This window comes from Theropithecus gelada, chromosome 17 (assembly GCF_003255815.1).
Source record: "Theropithecus gelada isolate Dixy chromosome 17, Tgel_1.0, whole genome shotgun sequence".
In the NCBI taxonomy this organism is placed as follows: domain Eukaryota; kingdom Metazoa; phylum Chordata; class Mammalia; order Primates; family Cercopithecidae; genus Theropithecus; species Theropithecus gelada.
In genome coordinates, this window is record NC_037685.1 from 59,842,904 (window position 1) to 59,858,772 (window position 15,869).

Sequence of the window (15,869 nt, forward strand, 5' to 3'; positions counted from 1 at the left end):
CAACATAGCAAGACCCTGTCTCTGAAAATAATAAAATAAAATAAGCTCATGGAGCACGGTACTTTCTGGAAATAGTTTCAAAGTCGCCTACAGTACAGGCTACCCATCTACTCCAGGGCAGTTTGTGCTTCTGGGAGGATGTGTCACTCAGAGTGACTCCAGACCTCTGGTAATTTCTTCTTTCCTCCTTGCCATGCAACCTTCTGGTTGGGCAGCGTTGACACCTCTCTGCTACACACCATTTTCCCATTGCCAGCCTCCCCCTGGAGAGAGCTGAGGGACAGACCTCCACCTGCTTGCATGCCTTAAAATGATTCTCAGCTTCAGAAGAAGTTGGACTTCTCATTGTTTTGTAAGCCAAAGAAAGAAAATTATTAAAAACAAATAAATGAGAGAGAAAATGACTTTCAGCCTTTCCTTAACATGCCCTTTCAAAATACTAAAATCAATAAAGTCACAACACGAATTCCTATTCAGAGACAAACTGAAATAAGTCTTTCAGCCTCTGAGGATACACACAGAAAGAGATATACGGCCAGGTGCAGTGGCTCTCGCCTGTAATCCTAGCACTTTGGGAGGCCAAGGTATGAGGATCCCTTGAGGCCAGGAGTTTGAGATCAACCTGGGCAACAAAGGGAGGCCCCCTCTCTACAAAAATGGTTTTAAAATTAGCTAAGCATGGGGGAGCGTGCCTGTAGTCCCAGCTACGTGGGAGGCTTACTTAGGAGGATCACTTGAGCCCAGGAGTTTGAAGCTATGGGGATTTATGATTGTGCCATGGCACCCCAGACTGCATGATAGAGTGAGACCTGGTGTTAAAAATGAAACAAAACAAAATAACATAAAAAATAAAGAGATATATGATCGATGCCAGTGGATATGAGAGTAAAATTTCAAAACACTTCAGCATACAAACACAGTTTTGTAGTACCCCTTCTAAGCCATTACTTAGCTCTTCCTAGTTAAGACTAATAAAGAATTAAGGAATTAAAAAATAAAAATGAAATTCTTGGCAACTTAACTTACTTCTTATATTCAGCGTGAACATTTTGGTAAATTGGGCATCACCATTTTCTGCATGGAATATATATTCTCCTGGCTGGTGCTTATGATTGCAAAACTTGGATACGCTGTTTGAAAAAGAATTAAAGACAGATTTAGCCTGATTGCTACAAGAGATGCTGCAACTAATGACAGTGTGCATGGGAGGAGTCTTCCTTGAAATGCTCCTTACTTGCTAAAGTTCACTGGAAAAGGAGATGTCCATATTCTAGACCCTTGCTACTCAAAGTGTGGTCCACAGACAGGCAGCATCAACATCGCCATTGGTATCATCTGGGAGCTTGTTACAATTGCAAGATTTCAGGTCCCATCTCAAATCACTGACTCAGAATCTGCATTTTAAGATGATCACCATGTGAGTCATATGCCCACTGAGAGTTGGGATTGACCGAAGATCCTCAGTGAGACAAGGAAGTTCCTGCCCGTCTTGTTCTGGAGAGTCTGACTTCTCAGATCTTGTGCAGGTGGAGGAGCCTGTAGTTCAGAGGTCCCCAACCCCCTGGCCACAGACTGGTACCTGTCCATGGCCCGTTAGGAACGGGGCCACACAGCAGGAAGTGAGTAGCAGGCAAGCCGGCTTTACTGCCTCCTGTCAGAGCAGCAGAGGAATTAGGTCTCACAGGAGCACAAACCCTACTGTGAATTGCGCATACCAGGGATCTAGGTCGTGTGCTCCTTATGAGAATCTAATCCCCGATGATCTGAGAAGGAACAGTTTCATCCCAAAACCAACCCCTACCCCCAATCTATGGAAAAATTGTCTTCCACAAAATGGATCCCTGGTGCTGAAAACGTTGAGGACTGCTGCTGTAGCTGCCCTGCTTCCTGAAATGATGGTCCAAGGCAGGACCTATGACCAACCCTTGACTTACATAGCAATGAACCATGATGAGGACTCAAATCCACTGAGCTTGTGCAGAAACTTCTGAGTGCTCTCGCAGGCTCTAGTGCCTACTTGGAGAACTCATCAACCACTCAATATTTTGACACGGATAACCTGATCTTGGGGACTATCCACCACGCCCAGCAGGCCTGTGGGTTGCTGGATACTGCAGTGAGATGTTGGATGGTGCAGGAGAGGCAGGGGAGCAAGGAGCTGTTGAATATGCCTTCATGCACTCACAGTAACAAAATTGGAGAAAAAGAAAATAAATTCCCTTCAAACAGAAAAAGATATCTAAGGCTTGTTCCGAAGATAGCTAACTCAACCTCCACATAGCCTACTTAAAGTTTTTTGTTTTGTTTGTTTGTTTGTTTGTTTTCTTGAGACAGAGTCTTGCTCTATCGCCCAGGTTGGAGTGCAGTGGTGTGATCTCGGCTCACTGCAAGCTCCGCCTCCCGGGTTCACGCTGTTCTCCTGCCTCAGCCTCCGGAGTAGCTGGGACTACAGGCACCTGCCACCACGCCCAGCTAATTTTTTGTAATTTTTAGTAGAGACGGGGTTTCACCGTGTTAGCCGGGATGGTTTCGATCTCCTGATCTTGTGATCCATCCGCCTTGGCCTCCCAAAGTGCTGGGATTACAGGCATGAGCCACCATGCCCGACCTAGCCTACTTAAATTTTAAAATACAAAAACACCCTGCCTGGCAGGTTAGGAAGACGAGTCAGAGTGGACGCAGCTTTAGATGAGAAGTGTGGAGGATGCAAAAGACCTAAAAAGTATAGCTATCTTCAAAGATACCTAAACTGGGTGGGTAGACAGGATCCATACAAGTGGAATCGTTAAAGCATTAAACTGAAGACCAGCAGATGATCAAAGAAGGCAGAGGTCTGTGTTGGTGGGAAAGGTTCAGGGGCTTCATAGAGGAGGTAGAGCTCGAGCTGGATCCTCACGAATGAGTTGGTTTTGGTAAGAGGGCAAAAGAAAAGGCATCCAAGGAGGAGACAAAGGAGCAACTGAAGGTGCCAGACAGGAAGTCATAGGGCCACAGTGAGGAGGAACAGCGAGCCTCTCACGGGAGCAGAATATCATGAACAGTATTTTATTTACTTATTTTATTTATGTATTTATTTATTGATTGATACGGAGTCTTACTCTGTCGCCCAGGCTGCAGTGCAGTGGCACAATCTCGGGTTACTGCAACCTCTGCCTCCCAGGTTCAAGCAATTCTCCTGCCTCAGTCTCCTGAATAGCTGGGATTACAGGTGCCCGCCACCAGACCTGGCTAATTTTTTGCAGTTTTAGTAGAGACGGGGTTTCACCACATTGGCCAGGGTGATCTCGGTCTCTTGACCTCGTGATCTGCCTGTCTCAGAATCCCAAAGTGGTGGGATGAATTACACATTTAAAAAATACAAATTACTTATTTTCTATAACAATGCGTACTGCCCTGAGCATTGCAATAAAACTTTTTTTTTTTTTTGAGATGGAGTCTCACTCTGTCACCCAGGCTGGAGTTCAGTGGCACGATCTTGGCTCACTGCAACTTCTGCCTCCTGGGTTCAAGTGATTCTCCTGCCTCAGCCTCCCAAGTAGCTGGGATTACAGATGCACGCCACCACGCCCGGCTAATTTTTGTATTTTTCGTAGAGATGGGGTTCACCATGTTGGCCAGCCTCGTCTTGAATTCCTGACCTCGTGTGATCCTCTCTCCTTGGCCTCCAAAAGTGCTGGGATTACAGGCATGAGCCACTGCACCTAGCCTTAATTTTATTTTATTTTATGTAATTTTTCTGTAGAGATGGGGTCTCACTATGTTGCCCAGGCTGGTCTCAAACTTCTGGCCTCAAGCCATCCTCCCACCTCGGCTTCCTAAAGTGCTGGGATAACAGGTATGAGTCACGGTGCCTTGGCCTATGAACAGTGTTTTATATTCACCTGCTGATGGCAGCAAAAGTTAACTGGAATTTTAAAGGCAGTCGTAGCAATTCAAGAACTCATTCATTCATTCATTCAACTGTCAATATTAGAACGTGTTTGTGATGGAAATTGAGGACACAACAGCAAATTCAAAAAACTGGGTTTCTGTTCTCACAGAATTCACAATGTGGTGGCGAAGGTAGAGGGGTAATAAGCAGTTAGAGTGTGGGAAGTTTCTGCGATAGGAGAAGTAAAAGTTCAGATTTGAGGTTTTGGAGCATGACAAGAGGAGTGTTGTTTAATGTAAGAGAATGGGAAAGGAGAGAAAAGAGCAAACCCAAGAGGCACCAGAAAAAAAGAAATGGCAGCGGCTGGATTGGATACAGAAGATAAAGAGGGGAAGAGAATCCCAGTTGGTCCCCAAGACTCAAAACACGCCTGTAATCCCAACACTTTGGGAGGCTGAGGTGGGTGGACTGCTTGAGGCCAGAAGTTTGAGACCAGCCTGGGCAACCTAGTGAGATTCCATCTCTACCAAAAAAATCCACAAAATGCCACTGCGTAATTGCAGCTTTTGAGCCCATGTTTGTGTGACACCAATGTTCTGTGCCCTGAACTCCTAAGCCAAGGTAATTCTGACTGTGTGTTGTGAACGAGAGAATTCATCTCTCTGACCTATCGAAAGTTTCAGGCAGTTAAAGGTTGACCTTTGGGTGGGTGCAAGGGCTCGCATCTGTAATCCCAGCACTCTGAGAGGCCGAGGAGGATGCATTACTTGAGCCCAGGAGTTCAAGATCAGCCTGGACAACATGGCGAGACCTTGTCTCTACAGATTTTTTTTTTTTTTTTATTTAGCTGGGTGCGATGGCACACACCTGTGGTCCCAGCTACTCGGGAGGCCGAGGTAAGGGAATCGCTGGAGCCACTGTACTCCAGCCTGGGCAACAGAGCAAGACCCAGACTCAAAAAAAAGGCTGAGCATTGAATAAGGTGTTTAACCTTGTTTTACTTTGTTAACAAGAAGTCTAAAGAAGTAAAAAAGAGGAATTTCTTATCCTGACCTATTTCTGGACAAAAAGGAGGAAATCACTGGTGAAGTGGAAACAATAGAAAGATCAGGGGAAAGCCAGATTACGACCCTAGGGAGGAGAAGAGGAAACAGAGCTCCATGCCGGTGCCCGACCTCAGGAAGGCAGTGTGGAAGAGGCTGGCATGGAAGTGGCCCAAGAGAAGAAAGACGTGAGCTTCTAACAGGGAAAGTGTAATTCTCTCTGGACTATGGCCAAAGACCCTGAAAAAGGAGAAAAGAGGAGATAATAAAGCCAGTGTGGCTCACCAGGCACCATGTCAGAGACACCAGTCAATTCAGTGGAAAAAGAAATGACCAGTACAATTACTTCTCATGAGGCAGACCAAAGCAAAATGTTTCATAAACGTTTTTCTTCCTCAGTCTTCTGTGCTGTCTTAACAGAGTGTGGTTTGCCACGGTTTAGAAGAGAGAGCACCTGAAATATTTTTCACTCTTCTGAACAAACACCAGGTAGGAAATTGGTCACATAAATAGCAGGAACACAAAACTGAATATCCAGATCGCTTTAAACTACCTTTCCTCGTGCTTATGACAGTTAACCCTGGAAACAATGACAACTACAATGACAACTGTGTCCTGACCCCATGGGAATTCCAAGGGGACTAACCAGTTACGCTGATTGGGAGATGCAAAGCTTCCTCTTTCACCTAGGGGTTTTCTATAAATGGCCAGTTGACAGGAGACGGATGTCAGGACATTTGAGTTTACAGTGAAACAGTATCTTGGTGCCTAAGAAGATGCGTTCTGGTTACAACTAAGAAAAGGGGTTTCTTGGCTGGGAACGATGGCTCACGCCTGCAATCCCAGCACTTTGGGAGGCTGAAGGAGGAGGATCACTTAAGGTCAGGAGTTCAAGACCAGCCTGGCCAACATGGTGAAACTCCATCGCTACTAAAGATACAAAAAATTAGCCGGGCGCAGTGGCACGCGCCTGTAATCCCAGCTACTCGGGAGGCTAAGGCAGGAGAATCGCTTGCGGTTGAGGTTGCAGTGAGCTAAGATCATGCCATTGCACTCCAGCCTGGGCGACAGGGCGAGACTCCATCTAAAAAAATAATAATAATAAATAAAAATACAAAATAAAAAAATAAAAACGTCAAAGAAAGAGAAAGGAAAAAAGTAAAGTTGATACTCATCAACAGGAGTTAAAATAAAAATTTCTAAAAAGTGGAATACTATGCAGCCATTAAAACAATAAGGTAGATATAACAACATACTTATTAATATAGAAAGATGCTCATGATATATTTTAAGTGAAAAATCAGACTACAAATGGTACATTATTTCATGTTTATACAAAGATCCATATTGTATGTTTCTATCATGGTGGTTACATAGAAAAAGTCTGCAATGTTATCTCTGGAGGCGGAATTATGGTGTTTTTTTAAGGCAATTTCAGAAAAAAAGAATGAATAAAGGGTGTTGGCTTTGCCTTCTGTGACTGGGCAAGTAATTTCGCCTCAATTTCCACATTTCATAAAATGGGATTATGAGGGTTAAATGAGGTAATGCACCTATAGGATTTTGCACATGATAAGAACTCAAAGAAGGATCTTTTATTCTCGCAGAATGGCTTCATAAGATATGGTTAATAACTCACAACTGAGTGGGGTCTTGGGAAGACCTGCAGCCAGGAATGCTGTCTCAGACTGCAGAAGTGAACAGGAACGGGATTTAGGTAGGAGCTGCTGGTATTTCACTAGACTCAAACTTTTCCCTCATTTTCCCTCCTTTCTGTCTATACTCAAGGCTCAACTCCTTCAGAAAATAGGAAAAAAAAAAAAAAAAAAAGCTCCTCTCCCAGGTTCCATAATCTTCTGTAATTGTGTGTCACTCATTTCATGTGACAGCCTGCTTTTCAGTTTGTGGTTCTTCTGAGCAGGACGCTGGCTCCCCACCCAGAACCCAAACGACCACCACACAGCTGTTTACCCCGTAAGCACTCGGTTAGTGCCTACTGTGGGCAAAACCTAGATTCACAGAGTTGGAAAATTAAATATTTCAGGAACAAGGAAAACATCAGGCTTAGGCAAGGCTAAGGAGAAGGTTTCAGAAGAGGTTACTAAGTAATTACAACAGTCCCATTCCTATTTTTTCCCATGAAATCGGAAAAAGCTAAGGTAGATTTGGTATTTGTAATTAAGTCTGTAGAGATACGAAATTATACAAACGAATGGGTGAAATATCCTGGAAACCTTTATCAGGACCAGGACACCAGGACGGCTAGAAAGTTATAAAAATGTAAACATATAAAGGCAAGCCCTAGTAAACTTTGGCGTCATATTTGAGGAAGTAAATTGGAGAAATGAAGCCGTGAAAGTGGGGAAGCCGAGAGATTTCTGGTGCACATACCATGACCACACCAAAGTTTTTTCAGGGGTACTGTTATTACAGGGCCCTTTCAGTTACAGATTTTTTTAAAGTTGTATCACTTTGCCTATGAAATCTTGATACATGACTAAAATACTGTACTTCACAAACCAAATTCGGCTCAATTAAATTGTTGAATCTAGGTGGTAGGTAAAGAATGCTCATGCACTATTATTTCAACTTATTAGTAAATTTGAAACTTTCTATAATAAAAAGTCAAAAGGAAAGACGGGTGCAGTGGCACACGCTAAGCTGCAGCTACTCAGGAGGCTAAGGAAGGAGGATCACGTGAGCCCAGGAGTTAGAATCCAACCTGGGCAACAGAGCGAGACCCTTACTCTAAAAAGCAAAAAGAAGCCAGGCAAGGTGGCTCATGGCCGTAATCCCAGAACTTTGCGAGGCCGAGGCGGGTGGATCACGAGGTCAGGAGTTCGAGACCAGCCTGGCCAAGATGGTGAAACCCCGTCTCTACTCAAAATACAAAAATTAGCCAGGCAGGGTAGTGCATGCCTGTAATCCCAGCTACTCAAGAGGCTGAGGCAGGAGAATCACTTAAACCTGGAAGGCGGAGGTTGCAGCAAGCCAAGATTGAGCCACTGCATTCTAGCCTGGGCGACAGAGCAAGACTCCGTCTCAAAAAAAAAAAGCGAAAAGAAGGGCCGGGTGTGCTGGTTCACACCTGTAATCCCAGTACTTTGGGAGGCCAAGGTGGGCGTATCATTTGAGGTCAGGAGTTCAAGACCAGCCTGGCCAACATGGCAAAACCCCGTCTCTACTAAAAATACAAAAAAATTCACTGGGCAGGGTGGCTCATGCCTGTAATCTCAGCTACTACGGAGGCTGAGGCAGGAGAATCACTTGAACCCAGGAGACAGAGGTTGCAGTGAGCCAAGATCACGCCACCCCACTCCAGCCTGGGCAACAGAGTGAGACTTAGTCCAAAAAAAAAAAAAGTAAAAAGAAAGAAAAGTGTAAATGACCCTTGACTGTAATCTAGTCTGCCATCCCCATCTCAACATAGAGCCTCGTGTGGAAAGAAAAAGACATTTAGAGCACTCAGAGGCGTGTTCAAATTTTGTGGTGTTCATTTCTTGTTCAGTATTTTGAGCACGTTTTTTCATGAAGAAGGAGGGCCCATCTTTCCTTTGCTGTGTGTCGTCAGTGGCCCACAACACCTGGTACATTATTATTACTAACAATGCACATTATTAGCACAAACACTGTAGCTCTTCAAGATCTTTTCAATACAATAAACACTGAGTATTGGGTGTTGTGCTAAGAACCACGTGTGTGGTCCTTGAAGTGAAAAGGATGTTGTTGACTCATCTTTGGCCCAGACTGCACTGTGAGCTGCATTCCAGATATGATGATGAATTCATTCATATATTAAACACACACTTACTGAACAAGGCATTGTACAAAGATAGAGAAATATGGCAGCACACCTATTCTTAGGGTTTATAAACTCCCTGGTGAGATGCAACATACAAGGAGGTAACTCTGTTACCAGATAAGTAGGAATGAGTGAGGTACAAAACGCTATAGGAGTCAGGATCTCCCCTAATTCATTCATTTGGCTACCTCTATAAGATAACAACCTGGGGTCATAGGTATGGATTGTGGCCATGGAATGAAGCTACAGGAAGCAGCCCACTGGCCCATGACCCATATGTCAGTGACACGGTCCCCAACTGGCGATTCTGTAAAATCTCAAAAGGATATACCAGATATCACCAGCACAGTGGCAATCTGTGTACATTCTGGGGGGAGAGGGAAAGCAACATTACCTTATTCACTCTGGCAGCCCTTCACAGCATCACACCCATCAAGAGGATATTAAAGTCATATTTGTTGAACTAAATTGAATTGACCTCTTATCTCTTTGAATTAGGTTCAGAAGAGATTTCCCATAACGCTAACAGCTTATCTAACATGCGGATAGGATACAAAGGAGAGAGGGGACAGTGATATGCTGATTTCCTTCTGAACACAGGCCAAGTGGTAATCAAGTCAACTAGGGTAGAGAGGGGCTGGATCCCCAACCTTCTCCATTTAAAAGTTTGATAGGCCAAGGACGGTAGCTCACGCCTGTTATCCCAGCACTTTGGGAGGTTGAGGCAGTTGGATCACTTGAGGTCAGGAGTTCAAGACCAGCCTGGCCAACATGAAGAAACCCGTCTCTATTTAAAATACAAAAAATTAGCTGGGCATAGTGGCGTGCACCTATCATCCCAGCTACTTGGGAGGCTGAGGCAGGAGAATTGCTTGAACCCAGGAGCTTTTGGTGAGCCAAGATCGTGCCACTGCACTTCAGTCTGGGCGACAGAGTGAGACTCTGTCTCAAAAAAAAAAAAAACAAGCTTGATGTTTCCGAATAAGAGCTTATGACGACTGCGGGGTGATGCCTCTAAGGCAATGGTTCTCACAAAACATTGCCAGGGGTTATTTTTCTCAATTTGGCAGTGTCTGGAGATATTGTCACACTGGGAAAGGGGAACGTGCTCCTGGCATCCAGTGAGAGGAGCCCAGGGACGCTGAAAAGTATCCTACAATGCACAGGACAGTCCTCCACAACAAAGAATTATCCAGCTCAACATGTCAGCAGTGCCACTGTTGACAAACCCTGAGTTTGGGGGAGTGTGTTTCAGTCAACTCCTAGACCAGTCTGCATTCTTAATTACCTTAAAAATGAATGCTCTGAACATTGGGGGGTTTCAGTAACAGACAGCAGACAACTCCATGCAAACCCTGCACTGAGATTCTAAAAGTCCCAACAAGGGACTTTTAGTACAAATCCCTTTTAGGTATAAAGAGTAGCACAATAATCATGAAACAAACACGTAGCAGAATCAAGGTGAAAAGAACTCCTACTCTTCATCTGGAACAGTGCTAGCCAATGAAATACAATGTCAGTCATGACTGCAAGCCTTGTATATCGTTTATAAATTCTGTTGGCTGTATAAAGTAAAAGGAAGCAGGTGAAATTAAGATGAATAATAGATTTCATTGAATGCAATATATCCAAAATACTATTATTTTAATATATAATCAACATAGAAATTGTTTTAATTTTATTATTTTTTTTCTTTTTGAGGCAGGGTTTTGCTCTGTCATCCAGGCTGGAGTGTGGTGGTGTGATCACAGCTACTGCAGCCTCAACCACCTGAGCTCAATCAATCCTCCAACCTCAGCCTCCCAAGTAGCTGGGACTAAAGGTGTACACCACAACACTCAACTCATTTTTGTATTTTTTGTGGAGATGGAATTTTGTCATGTTACCTGGGCTGGTCTCAAACTCCTAGGCTCAAGCGATCCACCTGCCTTGGCCTCATAAAGTGCTGGGATTACAGGTGTGACCCATTTTATTTATTAAAAAATAAAATTTTATAAAAATTAAATAAAATTTATTTTATAAAATATATAAAATTTATATTTTATAGCCAATATGAAAATTATTAATAATATATTTTACATTTTTTTCATACTAAGTCTTCAAAATCTAGTGTGTATTTTATAATTAGAGTACATCTCAATTTGGACCAGACACATTTCAAGCTCTCAATATCCACATGTGGTTGGTGGCTACTGTACAGGACAGCACAGATCTAGACCTGTGATAGGAATCACCAAAGGTTCTCATCAAAAAAGCAGAGTCTGAGCGTTTTGCCCCAGTTTTGAGTCAGCATGTCTGGAATGGGAGCCAGGAATCCACATTTTGAGCATTTGCTCAGATGATTCTTATTTAGTTGTTCAACAGACCACATGCTGAGAAAGGATGATTTATTCTAGTCCATTGACTTGTTTGAAAGATAACATGTGCGTCTCAGTCTCTCATACTCTAGTCCAAAACCATGTTTCATAGCATTAGTTTAAAGAAACAAGAGATGTCATAACTATAGAAGATATAGGGGAAGGTTGTTTTTTGTTTTCCAAAGAAGGAATGGAGAATTCCTCCCACAAGACAACCTTTCGGCTGGGTGCGGTGGCTCACACCTGTAATCCCAGCACTTTGGGAGACCCAGGTAGGGTGAATCTCCTGAGCTCAGGAGCCCGAGACCAGCCTGTGCAACATGGAAAAACCATGTCTTATCAAAAATACAAAAAATTAGTCAGATGTGGTGGTGTGCACCTGTGGTCCCAGCTATTTGGGAGGCTGAGGTGGGAGGATCACTTGAGCCTGGGAGGTGGAGATTGCAGTGAGCCAAGATTGCACCAATGCACTATAGCCTGGGTGACAGAGTGAGACCTCATCTCAAAAAAAAAAAAAAAAAAGAAAGAAAGAAAAAGAAAAGAAAAATTGTTTTTCCTAAAAAAAGAATCTTGCATAGTTTCTCATACAAATCCTGAGGAAAACATTTTTCTTCAGCTCTTATTATTGGGCTATTTCTGCATGTATTTTCTGAAAATTTAAATCAATACACCTATGAGTAATGTTTTTCTGTTTTTAAGGAGTTTTACTTCCTCAATCATCTGCAAATGTTTTAGGGGAGACTCAGTGTACTATACACCGCACTCTCAAACAGGAAGTAACTACCTTGTGACTCAAAAAATGCCAGAGAACCAGACTCAAACTAGACCAGACTAATACGGTTCTTTCTGTTTTCATGCAGCAGGTTATATTATCTAAAGCAATAGTAAGACTGCTACTGTATCCTCACATCTGCTTATTGTTTTCTCATCTCCAATTTCAACTCAATAATAAACTCATAATAAGTGAATTTGCTTCCATAAGTATAAAACTGTCCTTCTCAAGGGCAACAAGCAAGGAGAATTATGCTAAAAATGGTATCTTAAGAGTCCTTTGTGGTCTCACCTGTATCCGTCATCGAGACCCTTTTGCTCACAAGGAAATGATTTTCGAGAGAAGGTCCATGTACATCTGATTTGTGGGTAGGCTTTAAACCTGACGGAAAAACAAAACTCTTCATATTGGTCAATTTCATAATCTTCACTTGAATTGGTAGCATTTATAAATCCCTTTTCTGTAAGAAAAAATAGGCATTTATGAGTTAGTTAATAATATTCATATGGAAACGTACTGAGAAGATAAAATAAACTTGTATTCATCAGTTTAACACTGGAAAACTCAGGTGTTGGCATGCTGCAGGTCAGGTTGGATAATTCAAGTGAAAACCCAGGAGTCCTATCCCTAGTTCTAAGCCTGAGCTCATCATCTTTCGAAGTTAAGAGATGTTTAAAAAAAGAAAGAAGGAAACAAAAAGAATGGGATGTAGATAATTGACTATCTTCCCAGAGAAATGTATAAATAAACTTACAGATTTTGCAGACAATTTCCAAAGGTTGAAAGGAACCCCCACTCCCGTGTACACACTAGGGGTCTCCTTAGAGTCTGGAAGCCCCTGCTCTCAGCCAGCACCACTCTCTCTCGTTGACGAGAGAGAGAAAAATAAACTCAAGGCACAAATAAAAGAGCAATCTGGCTAGCAATATTCACGAGGTTGCCTTACGGAACACTTCCTTATTAATCTGCTAAGAGCATCGCTGTGTTTCTTAGCATTTTCATTATGGCTGAACGCTGTACCCTAATCTGAGATTATTGAATTGTGTACCATTTCGGATCCTACATACCCCACCAAAATTTCAGGGCACCTAAGGGCTTGTACTGTCTCTCAGTGCTCACTGCCCTAACAGTGAGGCTAGTTGGTTCTTAGAACCAGTATTTATATTCTATTTTGTGTCAGGCTCTGTGTCAGGTTCTGGAACTACAAGAATAGAATGAATTGTCCTTGTCCTTAGGAAACTTACAGTCTACCGGGGGAAAAAAGCACACAAACAGATGGTCATATTACAAAGTGTTATGTGCAAACACAGTGGCATTCAAGTGGGCCTGGTTTCACGGGAAAAGGAAGATGGTGAGCAGATTATCTTTGCAAAGCTATTCTAACTCGGTTTCTTTCTTAGTGTTTGAGAGTAGCATTATATTGAAATCCGAATTTGTACCGCATACCTCACATTCCACACTAAAGCAACTAAAAATAGGAATAAAGATTGTGTGAGCAGCCTGCATTACCTACGATGGTCACCAAAGCGGATTGACTGGGATGCTTTGAAGAGGAACAAGTGTAGTATCCCGTGTCGTTTCTTGCCACTGATGATACAAAAGCAAACAGAATCCGTATCATAGTTCTGTTTGTTGAATAGGTACTCATCTCAAAGTAGCTGCCCTAGGTTTTAATAAAACAGAGTTTGCATTTAATGTTTTCAATCCGGACTGTTAGTTAATTGTTCCTGCATTTTCAGAATACAAACTTGTCCTATTACCTCCTCGAGTGCCTTGTTTTCTAATTCCCAGGTGAGCCCGAATCCATGGTTCACATGAACAGCCTTGCACCTTATCCATAAGGGTTCCCCCACTTTAAGAAATAATTGTGGCAATGTGGTCTGAGGAGTTTGATTTAGATCTAGGAGATGAAAACATCCCAAGTGAGAAAAAAGAAAGTGATTATTGCCTCATCACAAAGGATATCCTGAACATTCTAAACAAAGACTTTAGCATCATCTCAAATATTACTAACCACATTAATCAAAGAAGCTTTTAGAGACGGACTCTCCTCTTTTATGAAGAAATCAGCATTTACAGAATCCATAATATTGCATTTACTGTGGCCTAAAGGAACGACAGGATTTCTGAAGTTGAATGATCACCTACGCAGTTACTGTTAGTCCCTGATTGTTGCTAAGAAATAGTCACTGAAAATGAAAGTACGTGATATTATAGAGTTACCTATTGTGAACAGCCTGGTGCATTCCCTGCCCAGTTCATTTCTGGCACAGCACCTTATGTCCGTCCCAAATAATTCATGAAGCACTTTCTCCTCCTTTTTAACAACAGCTGGACTTTCTTCTTTACAACTGCAATTAGAAAATAAGTACCATTTGGAAGTTTTAAAATTACAAATGAATGCTCAAGAGGAGAACAAAGTTCTAGAGCCATTTTTAAGGGTCAAATGGTAAGCAAAAGGTCAAAAGGTAAACAAGCCCAAATCTATGATTTCAGCTAAGAGCTCGTAAGGGAGCTGGCTAGTTACTCATTATCTCAATGAATTAGAATAACACTAAGGAGAATTACATAATAAAACAGTTTAAAATTGTTCATGTTTGATGATCTCTTTGTTGCTGTTGTTTAAAGACAGGGAAAGAAAGAAAAAAGATGAGAAAGAAGATCAAGGAAAAAAAGAGAAGAAAGAGAGAAGAGAAAAAGCATGATTGGGCTTTCATGAAGTTTAGCAAGGTAAGCATCCTTTTCTTCACAGCACTGAAGGGGACGCAGTAAGGGATGGGGAAGCTAAAGTTTCAAAGGTCACCCGAGTTCCCACAGGAACAGAGGAGGGCCAAGGTGTCACCTGCAAGGGAAATCAGCCAAGACTCCCAAGTATTCAACAGAACAAAACCCCTCTCCCTGCCTCAGCAGAAAGCGAACTTTTGTACCACTTTGGAACAAAGTATTTGGTACTTTTTCTCCTTCTATTTGGTCCCATTTAAAAAGAAAAAAAAAAGTTGTTTAGTAAATTTTAATTAGTTCAAACTGCATGAATTTTTACTTTGTGAGAACTTAGCTTTGGCATATATGAAAAACTATGTAAACATTTATACCATACTTACTAACGGCTAGGCACTGTTCTATGTGCTTTATATATATCAATTCATTTACTCATCATAGCAATCTTATAAGTACTTGTTGTCATCCCCATCCTTCTGATGAGGCACAGAAAGGTTAAGTAACTTGTCCAAGGCCACACAGCTGCTAAACAAACTAGGGTTCAAACCCAGGCTATCTGGCTCTAGATTCTATATCTTTAAACAATCATATTAGACTGCTTTTCCAGAACAAACAGGACAATCACAAATTGAACATTTAGTCACAAGGAATTTCTTTCTTTCTTTTTTTTTTTTGAGATGGAGTCTCGCTCTGTCACGCAGGCTGGAGTGCAATGGCACGATCTCGGGTCACTGCAACCTCCGCCTCCCAGGTTCAAGCGATTCTCCTTCCTCAGCCTCTTGAGTAGCTGGGATTACAGATGCCCGCCACCACGCCTGGCTAATTTTTGTATTTTTAGTAAAGACGGAGTTTCACCATGTTGGTCAGGCTGGTCTCGAACTCCCAACCTCAGGTGATCTGCCTGCCTTGGCCTCCCAAAGTGCTGGGATTACAGGCTAAGCCACCACGCCCGACCTAGAATTTCCTTTTTCTTTTTCTTTCTTTTTTTTTTTTTTTTTTTTTTGAGACGGAGTCTCGCTCTGTGGCCCAGGCTGGAGTGCAGTGGGGCGATCTCAGCTCACTGCAAGCTCTGCCTCCTGGGTTCACACCATTCTCCTGCCTCAGCCTCCTGAGTAGCTGGGACTACAGGTGCCCACCACCACACCCAGCTAATTTTTTTGGTATTTTTAGTAGAGATGGGTTTTCACCGTGTTAGCCAGGATGGTCTCGATCTCCTGACCTCGTGATCCTCCGGCCTCGGCCTCCCAAAGTGCTGGGATTACAGGCGTGAGCCACCGTGCCCGGCCTAGAATTTCGTACTTATAAG

At 42.6% G+C, this 15,869-nt stretch overlaps 1 protein-coding gene across 2 annotated transcripts in view; it reads right to left on the bottom strand.

Annotated features, from left to right (window-relative positions):
* Positions 1-15,869, bottom strand: part of FLT3 (fms related tyrosine kinase 3) — a 97,330-nt gene that overhangs the window by 32,898 nt on the left and 48,563 nt on the right. For both annotated transcript variants that reach the window (XM_025364411.1, XM_025364410.1), the window contains exons 6-10: positions 14,069-14,196; positions 13,606-13,745; positions 13,355-13,508; positions 12,137-12,305; positions 1,027-1,130 (exon numbers count right to left, since the gene is read on the bottom strand). In XM_025364411.1, coding sequence (XP_025220196.1) covers positions 1,027-1,130; positions 12,137-12,305; positions 13,355-13,508; positions 13,606-13,745; positions 14,069-14,196 — 695 coding nt within the window. The remainder of the gene's footprint in view (positions 1-1,026; positions 1,131-12,136; positions 12,306-13,354; positions 13,509-13,605; positions 13,746-14,068; positions 14,197-15,869) is intronic.